The following is a 17,572-nucleotide window of genomic DNA, read 5'->3' on the forward strand; positions in this document are numbered from 1 at the left end:
ATTTAAATTTTTACTTCGAGGTCCCAAGCTGTCTTGTGGATGAAGAATTCACGGTCACACTCCAAGAAGCCAGAGTGCCTTTCTGGCCCACAGGCTGGCCGTGCCTTCTGGGCTCAGGACACCTCTCCCGAGCAGCGCTGGACTCCTCAGGCTTTCCGCATATACACCCCAGTGCTGCCCATCGGCAGACCCTGACCGCAGCTCTGGAGCTGGGCTGCCTGCGCGCCCTGGGATCCAAGGCATCGGGGTTTTCAGCGGGACCCGGGAGAATGGAATTCTCTCCACTGCTCTGCTGTTCACAGAACTCCCTGCAGAGGGCAGTGTGGGTGCGCAGCTGTGGCTTCAGGGACCCTTAATATTTCCAAAAGCATCTGATAGTCTTCCAGGACTCACAGATTACAGTAATAATCGGTGAGTAAGTTCAGTCATAATCCATACCCTGCTGGGGCCAGAGCCATAGTACAGGAAGTGAGGTGCTTGGAAACCTCAATTTAATCCCTGGTACCACGTATGGTCCCCCCAGGAATGATCACTGGGCACAGAACCAAGGGTAAATCCTGAAAACTCCTGAGTATAGGCCAAAATAACAACAACAACAACAACAACAATAATAGTAGTAGTAGTAGTAATTCCATGCCCTGACAAGGGGCCAGGCCCCAATCTCATCATTTTTCCAACCTCATCCAATCCTTTGGGTAAATGCTTTCTTTCCCTCATAGACGTAGAGTCCTGGGCAGTCGTTTTTTGGTGTGAGGGGACACCTGGGTCCTACTTCATGGTTCTTGGGGGGCTATGCAATGCCAGGGATGGAGCTACATGCCCGGGGTGTGTGCTCCCCTCGAACTGCATCCTGGCTGTCTTTGTTTCCTAACGAAGGGGCTGAATTTTCGCTCCGTCACTGCTTCACCATTTCACTGTGGTAGAGAGAAAAGCCCAAACTTGAATCCAGGACAGCAGCCTCACTCGGCCACTGAGCTTCTCCCACCAGGCAGCAAGTGTGCTCAGGGCCAGAGGAGGCACCGAGCACTCCTCTTGTAACACCATCATGGTCCAGCCTCCCTGGGAAGAAATGCTTCTAGCCCCGATTCTCAGAGGAGGACTCTGGCATCCTTCCGATAGCGTCAAACTCTGGTCTCCCTCAAGGCGCGCGCTTTTCCCCCGTGCCATCCCGCCCGCTGGAGACAGAGACCCTTGCAGAAGGGAGGAGGGAGGTTCGGAGCACCTCAGGTCCGCACACTGGACCCACTCCTCGCTAGGCTCTAGGGTCATTTTTCCTTTCTTGTTTGTAGTAGTAGGGGCCCAAACCCAGGTCCTCCATGTGCCAAGGACTCCACCATTTAGTCTCATTCCTGACCCTAAGGGCATCCATCATTTTAGGAAAGATTTTTTCCCAGTTTGTGGTCTCAGTTTCCCCCTTCTGACTGAAAGGGACCAGACTGGCCACTTTCTCAGGGTCCAAACAACGGAAACGTATATCTGGCTCCAGGTTTGAGAAACTACCTTGGCATCTCTGCATCCTGGTGTCAGCAGGCTGACAGAAGTGGGGGACTCTAGGGCCATGCTGCCTTTTAGAAGATGCTTAATCCCTGGTGGTCCATGAGGACGTGGGCACACCCCAGCCCCAGGGTGGAGGTCCCCGGCTGGACAGACACCTGAAGTCCTCATGGGGCTATAGTTTCCCCTGAGCTGTCACAGTTCCCATAATCCAGATCAAATCCAGGGACGGTACTTTTATTGGTTTATTGGATTAGGATTATTGGAATTACTCTCACCGAGGGGCTGCACCTGATGGGGTGGGGGATATCCAGTGCTGCTTGCTGGACCAGCAGAGTTCCAGGACACCCTGGCCTCACTGGCAATGTGCCGCGCCTGAGATCAAACACGGACCCCACATGTAAGACGCATGCTCCAAACTCTTGAGCTACCCCCCCAGCCCCATTTTTTTAATTGAAACACAATGGTTTATAATATTGTTCACAGTAATTTTATGCATTCAGTTTTCTTACGTGACACCCACCACCAGAGTTGTCAGATTCCCTGCCCCCACCCCCACCATGCCTGCCCCCACCCCCATTGATGGCCCAAGGTCCCATCCTATCAGTAACTTCCCAAAGTAAGCTCAATTCTTTAGACTCAAAACTTTTAGGCTGATTGTTATCCCCTTTGCTGTATTTCTTTTTACTGTGTTTCTTTAGATCCCACAGATGAGTGAGATCAGGCTGTATCTCTCCACACCCTCATCCCCACCACTTTCTAGTAACTTCAATCCTAAGAAGACCAAACCCATTAATTATAGTAAAATATCTCATACTTTTTTTTTTTGCATCACACCCGTTGATTCACAGGGGTTACTCCTGGCTTTGCACTCAGGAATTACTCCTGGCAGTGCTCGGGGGACCATATGCTAGGATGCTGGGAATCGAACCCGGGTCGGCCGCGTGCAAGGCAAATGCCCTCCCCACTGTGGTATCACTCCAGCCTCATGTCTTATACTTTTAATTATAACTTGTAAAGTTATAGCAATCAAGATAGTGTGGTAGTGGGATGAGGAGCCTCAGGCCAACGGAATAGAATTGAAAGCTCAGAGACAGACGCACATGGAAAGAGATCTTTGACAAAGGTGCACAGAGCGTGGAGTGTGAAGGAAGCATGAAAGGAGCAGTCAGAAGTGGAGGGAGAAAAACCTCTTCAACAAACGGTGATGGAAAAACTGGTCAGTCACATGCAAACACTTGAATTCAGACCCCTATCTCCCTTCCTGCATAAAAATTGGTTTGAAGTAGACTAGAGACCTTGGCATCGAATATCGAAAATCCATAAATGATACCAAGATAAACACAGGCAGAAGCCTTCATGGAATTGAATCTGGAGGCATTTTAATGACTAACTGCCACTGGTCAAACAAACAGAAGCAAAAATAAACAAGTGGGACTGTACCAAATTCAGAAAGTTCTGCACCACAGCCCACAATGACTAGGCTAAAACGATGCCCCACAGACTGGGAGAAACTGTTTGCTCACCGTACTTTCTTGTTTAATCAAAAGAAAGCTCACACTTCAGTCTGGGTACCAGGAATTTCCCTCAGGTTCGACCGCCTGCCCACTCCATGCTCATGTTTCCACTTACTAGCCCCTAATGTTTTTTTACCGTCTCCCGTTGACACCCCCCTCCCATGAGCAGCTCATATCCCACTCATAGGCACTCATGGACCGCTCCCCGCAGCCCCGGCCTGTGAGGGCCTCACTCTTGGAGCCCCCTTACCACTCAGGGTGCACTTTTCTTGAGGAAGGACTGGAAGTGAGGAGCCTAGGTACAAGCATCGTTGGGGCATAAAACCCAAAGTGCTTCAACAGTCTGAGCACACGCTCTGCAGGCCGGGGGGCTGGGTTCCATCATCCCTAGGACCCTACTGTGTCAGGAGGAGCAACATCTGAGTACCAAGTTAAACTGGGGAGTAGCCCTGAGGGCCACTGGGTGTGGCCCAAATCCCCAAATAACCAAAGAAAATAGCACTGTAGCACTGTCGTTCTGTCTTGTTGTTCATCGATTTGCTCGAGTGGGCACCAGTAACGTCTCCATTGTGAGACTTGTTGTTACTGTTTTTGGCATCTCGAGTAAGCCACGGGGAGCTTGCCAGGCTCTGCCGTGCGGGATACTCTTGGTAGCTTGCTGGGCTTTCCGAGAGGGACGGAGGAATCGAACCCAGGTGGGCTGCGTGCAAGGCAAACGCCCTACCCGCTGTGCTATCGGTCCAGTCCAACCAAAGAAAATAAAAGGAAAAAATTACCAAAATGCCTTTTCCTCCAGATATAACCAGAGCACTGGCCCGCGGGAGGGGGGGCACCCTGCTGAGTCATGGCCTACGTGCCGGTGAGGCCTGGCAAGCACACCTGAAAGGGCCACAGGAGATGCCGCTCTCCAAAAGCCACCACTCAGTCCTCATTTTGCTTCCTGGGCCCTGCATGGACCTGCAGGCTTGTGGCATTTCCCGGGATGGGGCCATAATGGCAACATTGTGTCCAGAGGAACAAGAGAGGTTTTCATGCGGAGCCCAGCAGAGTCATACGCGCCAACAAGGGGCTCTGGGGAGTAATCTGCACAAAGATGCTGGGGAGAGGGGCTCCGAGCCGAGCCCGGACATCGGGAGTCAGGCTGCAGTGCCCCACAGCACCCCTTCAGCTGGGGCCCCGAGGCATTGCTCCCCAAACACCTCATTGCCATTTCTTTTGCTCTCTGCAAGAACGTATGCAGATAAGCCATCCAGAGTCTAGATAGTCCCCCTCAGCGTCTACTGCTGGAAACCACAGCACCTATGACACAGTGCTCTGCAGTACTTATCACACAGTATTCCAAAGTACTTACAAGAAGCTGAGCGCTGCATGAGGCTCCTAGGGATCCAGGCATCAGTGAGACACCGCTCCCCTGCAGAGCGCAAGAATCTAGAGCGCCAGGGACTGGGAAGAGCACAGGTAAGTAGGAAAGCTCAAAGTGGAGACCAAATGGGAAACCTGAGGCTCGAGTGAGTCGGATGGAGAGGCTGCATGTTACCCTGGTCTTTGGTCCTGAACCTTCTCCCAGGCCTCTGGAAACTGCTCCAGCAGCGCTATAGGTTGCGAGTCCCTGGAGAAGCCCTGAGTACAATACAGGACTCAGATTTAAGCTTGGGGGGGGGGGGGACTCCCACATGTTCTAGGCATGTGGTGAGAGCAGTCATGTAGCAAGTCAGGAGAGGTGAGAGGCCAGAGCAGACCTCTCGCAGGACAAAGAAACTTTCCGCTCCGCGTTTTCCCTTCCCAGAGCTGTTCAGCTCCACCTGATAAGCTAAGAAGGAGACTAGGGCGTGTCATTTGTTTTCACAAGACTGGGAACACGGGGGAGCTGGAAACTTTCTTCCTGGTATTGTTTGCTAAGACCAAATTTGTAGTCTTTTTTTGCAGAGCTGGAGCTGGAGCTCGCCAGAGAAAATTCCTTAGACAAGCCCGAGGCAAACCTGAAAGTTTCAGTCCTGAGAAGAAAAGTATTTAGCAATTAGTATTGAGCAAGAATAAAAGGGGAACATGTGAGGCTGTTTTTAAATTCCTTCCCAGACTTTTACTCCTGTAAGGAAATGGGAGTGGGGGGGGAAAGCCAGGCATCCCCACATACATGCCTTCCCTAGCCCAACGCTTCCTGCTGGAACCCAGTGTCAAACCAACAGAATCCCCTTCCAGGTGCAGTAAATACTCCCTGACTTTACTCACTGTGTTTATTCTCTGCCTGTTGATGATATCTCCTCATCAGGGCTGACTCCACAATCAGATAGAAATTCTGTCTGTCTCAACTTTAAGAGCACTTAATCTGACCTCTGGTTTTGTGGGGTTTTTTGGTTTTGTTGTTGTTGTTGTTGTTGTTATTTATTTATTTATTTATTTGCTTTTTGGGTCACAGCCAGTGATGCTCAGGGATTACTCCTGGCTCTGCACTCAGGAATTTTACTCCTGGCAGTGCACGTATGGAATGCCGGGGATTGAACCCGGGTCAGCTGTGTGCAAGGCAAACACCCTATCTACTGTGCTATCAATCCGGCCCCCACCTCTGGTATTTTTTGCATAGTAGTTTGTAGGTACATTATTTTGTGCATCTATATCTCTTCTGTTGGAGGGTAGATTCCCTGAGGAGGCAGGCTGTAGTATTTCACATTGGCTCTCCTAACACGGACTTATACAAGTACAATAAATATTCCTCAGTGAACTGAAGAAAAGTGAAGGGGCTCTGGGAGCTGGAGTGATAGCACAGCGGGTAGGGCGTTTGCCTTGCACTCGGCCAACCCGGGTTCGAATCCCAGCATCCCATATGGTCCCCTGAGCACCACTAGGAGTAATTCCTGAGTGCAGAGCCAGGAGTAACCCCTGTGCATCGCCGGGTGTGACCCAAAAAAAGCAAAAATAAAAAAGTGAAAGGGCTCTTTGGGGTAAGTATAGAGACATTGTTATAATGTGCAGTTAGTCTTTTTTTTTTTTATTAATAGTTTATTTTTAATTAGTGAGTCAACGTGAGGGTACAGTTACAGATTTATACATTTTTGTGCTCATGTTTCTCCCTTACAAAGTTTGATAAGCCATCCCTTCACCAGTGCCCATTCTCCACCACCAGTAAACCCAACATCCCACCCCCCCTTCCCAGTCCCGTCTCCCCCCACCCCACCCTGCCACTATGGCAGGGAATTCCCTTTTGTTCTCTCTCTCTGGTTAGGTGTTGTGGTTTGCAATAAAGGTGTTGAGTGGCCATTGCGTTCAGTCTCTAGTCTATATTTGGCCCGCATCATCTTTCCCCCACATGACCAACAACCACATTTTACTTGCTGTTCCCTTCTCTGAGTTGCCCAGAATGAGAGAACAGCCTCCAAGCCATGGTGACAACCTCCTGGTACTTATTTCTACTATTCTTGGGTGTTCGTCTTATAGTCTATTATTCTATATTCCACAGATGAGTGCAATCTTTCTATGTCTGTCTCTCTCTTTCTGACTCATTTCACTTAGCATGATACTTTCCATGTAGATCCACTTATATGCAAACGTCATGACCTCATTTTTTCTGACAGCTGCATAGTATTCCATTGTATATATGTACCAGAGTTTCTTCAACCAGTCATCTGTTCTAGGGCACTCGGGTTTTTTCCAGATTCTGCCTATTGTAAACAGTGCTGCGGTGAACATATAAGTGCATATGTCACTTCGACTATACTTTTTGGCTTTTCTGGGATATATTCCCAGCAGTGGTATTGCTGGGTCAAATGGGAGCTCAACCTCAAGTTTTTTGAGAGTCGTCCATACTGTTTTCCAAAAGGGCTGAACTAGCCGGCATTCCCACCAGCAGTGTAGAAGGGTCCCTTTCTCCCCACATCCTCTCCAACAGCGGTTGCTTTTGTTCTTTTGGATGTGTGCTAGCCTCTGTGGTGTGAGGTGGTATCTCATGGTTGTTTTGATCTGCATCTCTCTGACGATTAGTGATGTAGAGCACTTTTTCATGTGTCTTTTGGCCATTCGTATCTCTTCCTTGGTAAAGTTTCTGTTCATTTCTTCGCCCCATTTTTTGATGGGGTTGGATGTTTTCTTCTTGTAGAGTTCAACCAGTGCTTTATATACCCTTGATATCAACCCCTTATCTGATGGGTATTGTGTAAATATCCTTTCCCATTCTGTGGATAGTCTTTGTATTCTGGTCACTGTATCTCTTGCGGTGCAGAAGCTTTTTAGTTTAATGTAGTCCCATTTGTTGATCTCTGTTTTTACTAGATTGCTTAGTTCCGTGTCATCTTTGAAGATACCTTTATCTTCAATATCCTGGAGGGTTTTGCCTACCTTGTCTTCAATGTACCTTATGGTTTGTGGTCTGATGTTGAGGAAATGTGCAGTTAGTCTTATGCAAAACTCATGAACTGTGTCTTGGCCAACTCATTCAATCCTGGTAGCAACCAAGCTGTAGGCAATTTAGCCAACAGTGCCACCTAGTGGCATTATCTAAACTAGAAGCACCACGCAGGGCAAATGTGGAGGGGCGTGGTCTGGCGGGAAGGGAGGGGGGCACTGGGTGATACTAACAGACCATAGGCGCCATGTGGGGTGCTCAGGATTGAGCCCAGGTCAGCAGCATAGCATGCAAGGCAAGCAAGAACCTTGCCCACTATGCTATCTTTCCTTCTTTATTATCATCAGAACTTTGAAGATCATAGTTCAGCTAAGGCACTTCATATTGCATAGACACACGAAAATTCCTCTTAGCCATTTGATATTTCTGTTCAACTTCTCTGCTGTACCTCCCAAGTCCTTGAAAGTTCTCTTTCAGATCTCTGCAAAAGCCTTGATCTCTTTCTGCTATTGTTACATTTTATACCTTTCTATTTCAATTGGAAAGCTATGTTTTAAGAAGTATTGGCAGGCTAGGCTGGGATCCTAACTGCAGTTGATAGCCGTGTGTGCAAGTGTTTAGGAGCTAAAGCAATGAATTTTTGGAACTCAATCCACTTGTAAATTGTTAGTTGTCCGCTTTAGAATTTAAACTGACCTTTTCAAATTGGAAAAGTGGGCAGAAACAAAGAGGAACTTGGAAAATCATAATGGACCACATTTTCAAGCTATTTATGGTTTATAAAGTGGGTTTGTATCATCATCTCATTTGTCCTCCCAATAGCCTATGAGGTCAGTATGAGGTTTCCCAAAGACAGCTGAGCAAGCAAGTCCCATAGACTCCAAGTTACACACACTTAGCAAGAAATGGAGCAGGAGACACAGTTTTCAGAGTCAGCTCTGGTTATCACTGCTCCACATTCTCTCCCAGTGCTCACACACACACACACACACACACACACACACACTAAACAAACTACTCCTTGCATTTGTCCAAGGTAACTTTAATTTCAGCCTCTAAATACAACGGACAAAAGTGACCGATGTGTGTGGAGGTCCGGGGAGGGGGTGCAGGGGTGTGCCTAGGTCCTTGCTTGCTCCACCCCTCAGCCCAGTTGCTCTCCAGTCCACGGTGCTCTGAGGGAAGTCTATAAGGGGGTCTTAGAAGACCACTGGCATGGACTTCACTTTATTTAAGTGGTTTTGGTTGGTTTTTGTTTGTTTGTTTGTTTGTTTGTTTGTCTTGCTTTTTGGGGTCACACCCAGCGATGCTCAGGGCTGACTCCTGGCTCTGCACTCAGGAATTACTCCTGGCAGTGCTCAGGGGACCATATGGGATGCTGGGAATCGAACCCAGGTCGGCCACGTGCAAGGCAAGCGCCCTGCCTGCTGTGCCACTGCCAGCTCCGGCCAGTATCTAAATGGTCCTTAATGGAGACATTTGCTTTTGCCTCTGAATGGGTTCGTCCTCTTTTCCTAGATACAGAATGGGCGGGGAAAAGTTGACATTCTTCATGCAATCTTAAACTTAAAAGGACCGCAGTGGCTGAAGCAATTTTCTCCTGTGACTATATTGAGGAAAGTGTCTATTACACGCTATTTTGTCTGCCAAAGGAGATCACCATCTTTTTTCCCTCTGTCTTGGCCTTTCTTCACATCAGTGCACTGGGAACCTCCAACTGGGGACGTGTCCCCGGCACCTCTCGGTAATCCTTCCCATTTCTCCTTTTCCTAGGTGGGTTTTTATTTTTTGAAGATTATCATTGTTGTTGTTGCTGTTATCCTCCTCCTCGGCATCATTATCATCATTTTCCACACCCTTAGCGACAGTGCGCCAGCAGAGCGTCCCTGCCCTGTCTGGCTCCGGAAGACCCGTGTATGGAGCACAGCCAGGAAACGGGTGGCAGCGGCAGAGACGGAGGTTCGACTCCACCGGAAGAAAGTACGTGCTCACGAGCAGTGCGGGCGACCTGCGGTGGCAGGAGGGTGCGAGGGCCACCCCCGCCCCGCCCCGCCCCGCCCCGCCTCGGCGGTCAGTGGCCCGGGGGGCGGGGCGCGGGCGTGTGCGGGGACCCCCGCCCCGGGGCGCGGCGCGCTCGGGGCTATTCCGGGAGCGGCGTGGAGGCGGGCGCTGGGCGCGCATCCTGCCGGGGGAGGAGACGCGCGGCGGCCGAGCGCGAGCCCCTGCGCCCTGGTGCGCGTCCCTCGCCGGCGCCATGGACCGAGGCCGGGGTAAGAGGGGCTGGGCGCGGCGGGCCGGGGGGCGGCGGCGGCGGCGCGGTGAGGGCGGCGAGCGCGGGGCGTGGGGCCGGGGCGCGGGCGGGGCGCGGGAGCGGCCGGTGCCGCGGGCAGGTGCCTGGGGGCCGCTGCGCTCTCGCGGGCGGGGGGCTGAGCGTGGGGAAGCCGGGGGTTCGGGCCCCCGCGGCTCGCGGCAGACGCCCGCGCGGACCGCCGAGCAGGCCAGCCCCTCCCACCCATGACCCCCTGGCCGGCCAGATGGAGCCACCAGGCTGCCCTCCCAGACGGGCACAGCCACTACTGTGTGTACTGTGTGCCAGGCGAGAAGCCCCCGGGCAGCCAGAGTTGCAGCTGCGAAAGACGTGTGTGTGTGTGTGTGTGTGTGTGTGTGTGTGTGTGTGTGTGTGTGTGTGTGTGTGTGTGAGACACACACGCGGTATCTGCACTCACTGTTCAGGACACAAGTCCTGTGTGTCTGTGTGTGTCTGTGTGTGTGCGTGTTTGCCCCCAGACACACGCGCGGTATCTGCACTCACTGTTTGGGACACAAGTCCTGTGACCTGCTGCAAAAGATTTGAGAAGAGGTAGTGTGTGTGTGTGTGTGTGTGTGTGTGTGTGTGTGTGTGTGTGTGTGTGTGTGTGTGTCTATGTCTGTCTGTGTGTCTGTGTGTCTGTGTTTGTGCCCACACATATGCGCAGTATCTGCACTCACTGTTCGGGACACAAATCCTGTGACTTGAGCTCCGTCCCTGCGCTTCTCTGGGCCAGCGACTAAGTTGGACTCAGGGCTGTCCCCTGCCCCTTCCTGCTTGCCCTCTGAGATGAAAGTGTTTGATAGCCGGGTCACAGGGCCGGGAAGGGCCGTCTAGGAGACCCAGGCTGAGGTGGGAAGAGCTGTACGGGACTCTTGTGTACTTAAAGGCCCACATACCAAGGGCAGCCTGTGACTGTCAAGAAGTGGCCTGTTTGGGCCTGGGGGCAGGCTGGGAATGAAAACCCCCAGATGCTAGCCCCCACCTCTGGGATGCCAAAAGATCACAGGTGTTGGTGCCCTTGGCAAATGGTGAGGGCTGTGCAGACAGGCTGCATTCTTGTGCTTCTTGCTGTTATGAATGGAAAATCCCTCCTCTTCCTGTAGTGACCTTACGGCCTTCCCCCATCTGCCCGCTCTCTAGGGCCTGGAAGGTGGGGAGAGGCATGACCAGGGTTTGGAAGCTGGAAGAGCACGGGGGCAGAGTGGGGTGAGTGCGGGGAGGGTGTCAGGGTGCTCCCTTGCACGCCCTCTGTGGATAAAGACAGGCTTGGTGAGCTCAGAGGATGCCAGGGAGCCCCTGACTTCCAGTCCAAGATGCCAGGAAGTGGCCCCAAGGGCTGGGAGGCCCAGGTTCAGTCACCTACACTGTTAGATCCCCAGAGCGCCTTCACCTGTCCTTCCAAAAGGGCTCTCTCGCCCGCCCTCCTCCTCTGCACACATACTGTGTACATCCTCTCCAGGCTGAGGAGGGCTGGCAGGGAATGGGGGGCTTCCTCTGTGGAAACTGAGGCTATTGTGTGAAGAAGCCTTCTCTCAGCCCAGAGAAGAAACAGAAGACACTTCTGAAGTTTCTCCAGTCCCACTTCCTCCAGAGCTAAGAGTACCACCCCTCACCCCACACCTTGTCAAGTATGACCCCGTGCCCCCCCCCCGTACAGAAACCCATGCCTCGTGTACCCCCATAATCATGGAAATCAAACTGTCTTTCTTACACAGTGCAAGAGTGACAGGAATTCCCTTCACTTTAAAAGCTTAATAACTCATGCCTTGCTGCAGGAGTCTCCTACAGAAGCTGAATGTTCTAGAACCCTGGTCCTCTTCCTGCTACAGGTGTTCCGAGTCCGTATCTCTGGGCACTTGCTATTGCTCTAGGGGGCAGTTCTCTGGCTGTCTGCTCCCCTGGCACTGGGCCTGGGGGTGAAAGGACTGAGCTCCACATTGCGTGATGCTCTGGCCGGTGGGGATTAGGGAGCCCTGAGACCAGAGCGGGTGCTACTCTGGGGACCATGCAGTGCCAGAGGTCAGATCTGGGGCTCCCCCTCTGAGCTAGCTGAACCTCCAACTAGTCTTTCGCTGATGTGAAATGCTCTTCATGGTAGGCAGGTTGATTTTTGATTTATTTTTGAAAGAATGCAACCATAACTCCTCACATTTGTTTGGGTTTAGAGCGACCCTCTCAAAAGAGCCATAAAGGGGTCACGTGAGGGTGCCCAGAGAAGGATACTTAGCTAGATCGTGGGGGCGGGGGGTGCGGCTACCCTGTCAATTCTTGCAAACATCTTATGAATTAAAAACACTCAACTAGGCCGGAAGATAGTTTAGCTGGTAGGGGACCTGCTAGGCATGTGCCTAACCATTTCTCACCACATGGTTCCCTGGGCATTGGCCAGTGCAACTCTGGTGGTCCCCTGGGTACCATTAGTGGGGGCCTCAGGCCTCTTGAACACTGCTTGATACCAAAGGAAGGATGGATGGAGGAAGTGAGGAAGGGGAGACGGGGAGAAAGACAGGAAGTGTCAGTGTGTCAATTAGAGTGCAGTCTGTAGGCTTTGTTTTTAAATCAAACAAGACTTCAACAATCATGTCAAGGAACACTGCGCTGTGCCACTGTCCTTGGGTGCTTCTCTGTTGTCAGGTTTCTGGAACCCCCAGAACCTCCAGGTGGGACCCAGGATGACCATGACCAAGTACTAAAGAGCAGACTCTGGTGTTAGTATCAATCACAGCTAAACTCACCCCGGCCCAGTGCATGCCAGCCGGGCTCCAGAGTTTGCTCCGCTTTCTCTGTGCCTGCCCCAGAGACAGAGGATGAGGCAGAGCCCCCACCCCTTGCCCCCCCAGCGGAAATCCCCCCTCAGAGGAAGCAGTCTCGGCCAGGGCCGCCGCCACAGACTGTCACAGAATGGCTGGCATCAACAGCAGACTGAGATTTGCCCAGAGACTCCCCAGAACAAGAGCGACGCGTCATCCAGGTGTGGTTCCTCTTCTGCCCTCGAAGATGGGCCCCTTCTGGCTTGTCCCCACATGACCTCTTCTTTCTCCGGTGTCTCTTCCTCTTCTTGTTGTGGACTTAAATCAGATTAAGTGGGATCACCATTCAATTGTGACCTCATTTCACCTTCATCACTCCCCCAGAGGCCCTGTGTCTAAATAGAATCCCATTTGGGATTCGGGCTTTCCCTTCCGAATCCAGACTTGTCCCGAGGAGAGTGAGGTGTCAGACATTAGCATGCACAGCTGCTCCCCAGGCAAGAATCGGCACTGGACCCGAGACAGAGCCCTGCTCGTCAGCCTGTTGCTCACCCTCTCAGTGCAGGTGACCGTGCAAGCTCTGTGGCTGTGCCTGGACACCAGCACCGGACACCTCCGCCAATCTGACGCTGACTCTTCTTTGTTTTTTTCTTTTTGGGTCACACCCGGTGATGCACAGGGGTTATTCCTGGCTCATGCACTCAGGAATTACTCCTGGCGGTGCTCAGGGGACCATATGGGATGCTGGGAGTCGATCTCATGTTAGCCGAGTGCAAGTCAAACACCCTACCTGCTGTGCTGTCACTCCAGCCCCAATCTCTGACTCTTCCGTGACAGTTTCAGCCTAAAACTCAATGTCCCAGTCAACTGCATCTGAGAGCAGAAACACGTTTGGTAGTGGATTCTTCTGCTCCCATAATCTGTGTCTTCCTTTGAGTAAAGTAGAATTCATGGGCGGCAGTAGCAGATAGAGAAACCACTTACAGTGAGTGAAATTCCTTCCAGTCAGACTTACCAGTTCATGGATGTCCTACGGAGTTAATCTTGGCCATATACCTTCGTCATAGGCATTCCCTCTGTGGGGCAAATTCTTAACTCTCCATCCCTGGATGAGGATAGAAATGGATATTGATCAAGGCTATTTCTTAGGGTTGTTATAAATGTTAAATGTATAAAAAACACTTCAAACAGTGCCTTGTATATGGGAATCTATTCAAACACAGGCATTGGCCATAATTGAAAAGTTTTTAATCGACTCAACATAAATTGCTTTATAGAACATTGCTTAGTTCTTTCACGAGCTGTACTAATTCTGGTGATACTTTGAGTCTCCATTGTTTTAAGTATTGGTGCCAGATAGCTTAGTGATCAACTCAAACCCAGGACCATTTGTAATCATTGCTGTACCCCAGACTTCTTGGTGTTGGCCTCATAGAAACCCGTCCCTGCATCCCTGTCCAACTGACTTATGAGTGACAGATCAAATATGCATGCCAGTGTGTCCATTTTCTTGTGTTAAGTCTGCTTGCTCATTCCTAATGCCCCAGTTGTGTCTTCACAATTTTTGAACTTTCAAGTCTCTGGCAAAATTTGGCTGATTTTCAAATACATCTTCTGGGTTTTTTTTTTTTTTTGCTTACTTTTTTAGGTCACACCTGGTAGTACTTGGGGGTCATTCCTGGCTCCCACTAAGAAATTACTTTAGCTCTGGAGGTGCTTGGGGGGCCATATGGGATGCAAAGGCTTAAACCCAAGTTGGCCAAGTACAAGGCAAATGCCCTACCCACTGAACTCTCCCTCCAGGCTCCTAATACTCCTTAATGACCAAGGTTACGTCCCATCTACTTGACCCCGTGAAGGGAGGTCATCTTCAGACCCACTCTCAGGTTGTCTTTTGTCTTCACAGCTAGTTCTTTCTCAGCCAGTTGAATTTAACCCAATTTCGGAATTACTTTTGTTTTTTGTTTTGTTATTTTTTTGTTTGGGGGCCTCCCGCAGTGATACTCAGGGGTCACTCCTGGCTCTACATTCAGGAATTACTCCTGGTAGTGTTCCGGAAACCATACAGGGTACCGAGGATCAAGCCCAGGTTGGCCGTGTCCTGGGCAAGCACCCTAACTGTTGTACTATCTCTCTGGACCCTTGGGAGTTACTCTTGCGACTACATTCTATATTCTTTAGGAGATAATCTCATCTACTGATGAACAAAAAAAATCTGAAGCTCTGCTTTTCATTAAGTAAGAGTTTCTTCCATTGTTCAAAGCAATCAAGGAAGGATCAATCCCTTCTTAAGCTGGCCATGCATCTGTTTGTATCTGCTTTGAGATGCGCATCAGGAAGAGCCTAAATTGTCTGCCATGGCGGTGATTGGCCAGGCGGTCTCCACCTGGCATGTGCCTTCTCAGTGAGCTGCACCTCTCCTCGTCTTCTGTCTCCAGAGCTGTGAAAGCCCATGCAGACATACCTCCTTCCTGTCACCCAATTCACTTTCTGACTCGTCCATCAGTCACTGCTCTTCTGGGAGAAACTCTTGTTCCTCTCTATCCTTTCCCCCCACATTCCGTGAGGACTCCATACAGCCGAAGAGTTCAAAGGATGGAGAATCCCGGGCTTGGGTTTGATGAGAACTTTCCAGCTGTGTGACCTTGTGTGAAGTGACATAAGTTCCCTGAACTTCAGTTTCTTTTCCTGGAGTGCCAAGGAAACAGGTGGCACTGGGGGCTGCCACTCAGAAACACTTTGTGACGGAAGCTGGGGTGGGTGGGGTTACCAGCTGGTGGGGTGGATGTCAGCCTCACCCTGCACTGGCCCGATGTGGTCCAGGGGACCGTGGCGCTCACCTCACTCTCCCGGCAGGTGCTCCTGCAGGTCCTGCTGCTGCCTCCGTCTCCTTGTCCCACGAGGCCTCCCTGGCCTTTACCTTTCTGCTGGAGTCAGGCCTTCTCCTGCCAGCCTCCCCCTCAAGATCAGTTTCCCATTTTCCACCTGGGTGAGTCCCTGCCAAGTCACTCCTGCCCAGCCTCTGCCCCGAAGCCTCTCAAGACTGTTCTGATCTCTAGTTCCGGAAAACAATCCTGACTTTCAGCTTCTCGTACCCTTTGTACCCTTAAAAAAATAACTTGCACTGAATACAAAGTGAAGCACACACCCATACACTAACACGCCTGTACGTATACTCACATGCACACCCATGCACAACTCACTTGCTCAGAGACACACCTCAGTATTCTCCCCCTTTCCTTTTGGCCAGTCTTCAGTGAGAAATGGGCATGCGTGGCCGGCCTCTTGTTCCTTCCGCCCCTCCCTCCAGTCTCGCGGTCAGCCACACTCTGCACACACCCTCTCACGAGGGCCTCAGAGGTCCATCTGCCTGCATTTCCCTTCTTCCAAGTCTCATCTCCTGGACTTCTCTTAGGTCTATTGACTTTTCTAAATGTTTTCTCTTATTTTGCAACAATGGGCTGGAGCGATAGCACAGCGGGTAGGGCGTTTGCCTTGCACGTAGCCGACCCGGTTCGATTCCTCCATCCCTCTCAGAGAGCCCGGCAAGCTACCAAGAGTATCCCGCCCACACAGCAGAGCCTGGCAAGCTCCCCGTGGCGTATTCGATATGCCAAAAACAGCAACAAGTCTCACAGTGGAGACGTGACTGGTGCCCGCTCAAGCCAATCGATGAGCAACGGGTTGACAGTGCGACAGTGCAACAATGCTACAGTGCGTTTTGCAACAATAAGAAAACCGTGGATGTGGGAATGGAATAAGTCTAGTGTAAATGACCCCCCACGCCCCTGCAGACCCCAGCCCTCTCACTCATAGTCCTTGGGCTGCTTGGCCCCCGGCAGGCTCTCCAGCTAACCCTTATTCCTCCGTCTGTGAAAGCAGGTGGAAGGACCCCCAGAACAGGAAGGCAGAAATGAGGTACCCTGCGCCCAGCACCAGGGCTTGACCATGGTATACGCTCACCAGTTCTCTTCCCTTCTTCCCTTTCTGCTTTTCCTCCTTGGCTCCTTGGGCCGCTCTTGCCCCTCTCTCCCCTGGTCTTCCCGCCATACTCACTCCCTGGAGGGCAAGCCGCCCTGAGCAGGTGACACTCAGACACCCAGTCCATCGCCGTCCAGGCGGTAGGGTCCCCATGGGCGTCATCTCCCATCTGGTACATTTCCATTCGCAGACCAGCCAGCCTCCCAGTGACCCCACTGTGAACTCCCCCTATTCACCACCAGATCAGACGACCTTTCCTGTTTCTCTTTTTGTGCTAACAGTACAGCCATGTGAGGAGCTATTGAAGGAAATGGGACTGTTTGTGAGCTATTGAACCACGTTTGAAAGACTTGATTTGATGGGGACCTGGGTCAGTTCTCAACCTAACTGTCCTATAGAAATCAAAGGAAACGTCCGCAGAAGGCTCTAAAGATGCTAAACAGGGGCAAATTTGGGCACCACCAATGACAGTGTTCCCCGCACTAGGCACGGTGGGGAACAGTGCTGGAACAGTCGGGAGGCGGTAGGGGTGGGGGGGGGGCAGATATTAGCTTCTGCTGCTATTGGTCTGAGCTTTCTGTTTATTCAGTCAGAAAAGATAAGTTTCCACGGCATTTCTGAGGTTTGTGTGTGTGTGTGTTTGTTTTGTTTTTGTTGATGCTTTTTTATCCCTGGAAATGGGGCAGTACAGCAAATTTGGAAGCTTCTGATTTGACAGAACAAGCAGACAGATGAAAAGAATAGGAGTTTCCCCAGGATCCAAGGAGGCAGGGATTGAGTCCCCTCCAGTCAGGCAGTCCCCAAAGGATTCCTGTGTGACCAGAGTCAGACGGAGGCTGAGAACAACTGTCCTCGATATCAAGGAGCATCAAGCACACTGCCGGTGCAGACTCTGGAGAATTGGACTTTCAGGAACTTTTACTTTAACCTACAATTTTCAGCTGTGTTGGAGGGGAGCCATTTCATACCCAGTAGTGCTCAATGTTTACTCCTTGCTCTGCACTTAGTGATCACTCTTGCAGGGTGGGGGTGGGGGGGTTCAGGGACCATATGTGGTGCTGGGGGTTAAATCTGAGTTGACGGTTCAAGTACACACTGTACTATCTCTCCAGCCCCAACCTTCAGCTTTTATTTAAATGTACACCATATTCTGATTTTTTTTTCTTTCTGGGTCACACCCAGC

General features: G+C 51.1%; 1 protein-coding gene across 2 annotated transcripts in view; it reads left to right on the forward strand.

The window, feature by feature from the left end:
* Positions 1-9,214: 9,214 nt before the first annotated feature.
* Positions 9,215-17,572, forward strand: part of AFAP1L1 (actin filament associated protein 1 like 1) — a 79,363-nt gene continuing 71,005 nt past the window's right edge. Inside the window, exon 1 of one of the 2 annotated variants that reach the window (XM_055142197.1) lies at positions 9,215-9,327. In XM_055142197.1, the coding sequence (XP_054998172.1) occupies positions 9,264-9,327 (64 nt within the window). In that variant the 5' untranslated portion in view covers positions 9,215-9,263. Of the gene's footprint in view, positions 9,328-9,421; positions 9,618-17,572 lie in introns of those variants that run through there. The other variant, XM_055142198.1, reaches the window with a different exon arrangement.

This window comes from Sorex araneus, chromosome 6 (assembly GCF_027595985.1).
Source record: "Sorex araneus isolate mSorAra2 chromosome 6, mSorAra2.pri, whole genome shotgun sequence".
NCBI classification, from domain to species: Eukaryota; Metazoa; Chordata; class Mammalia; order Eulipotyphla; family Soricidae; genus Sorex; species Sorex araneus.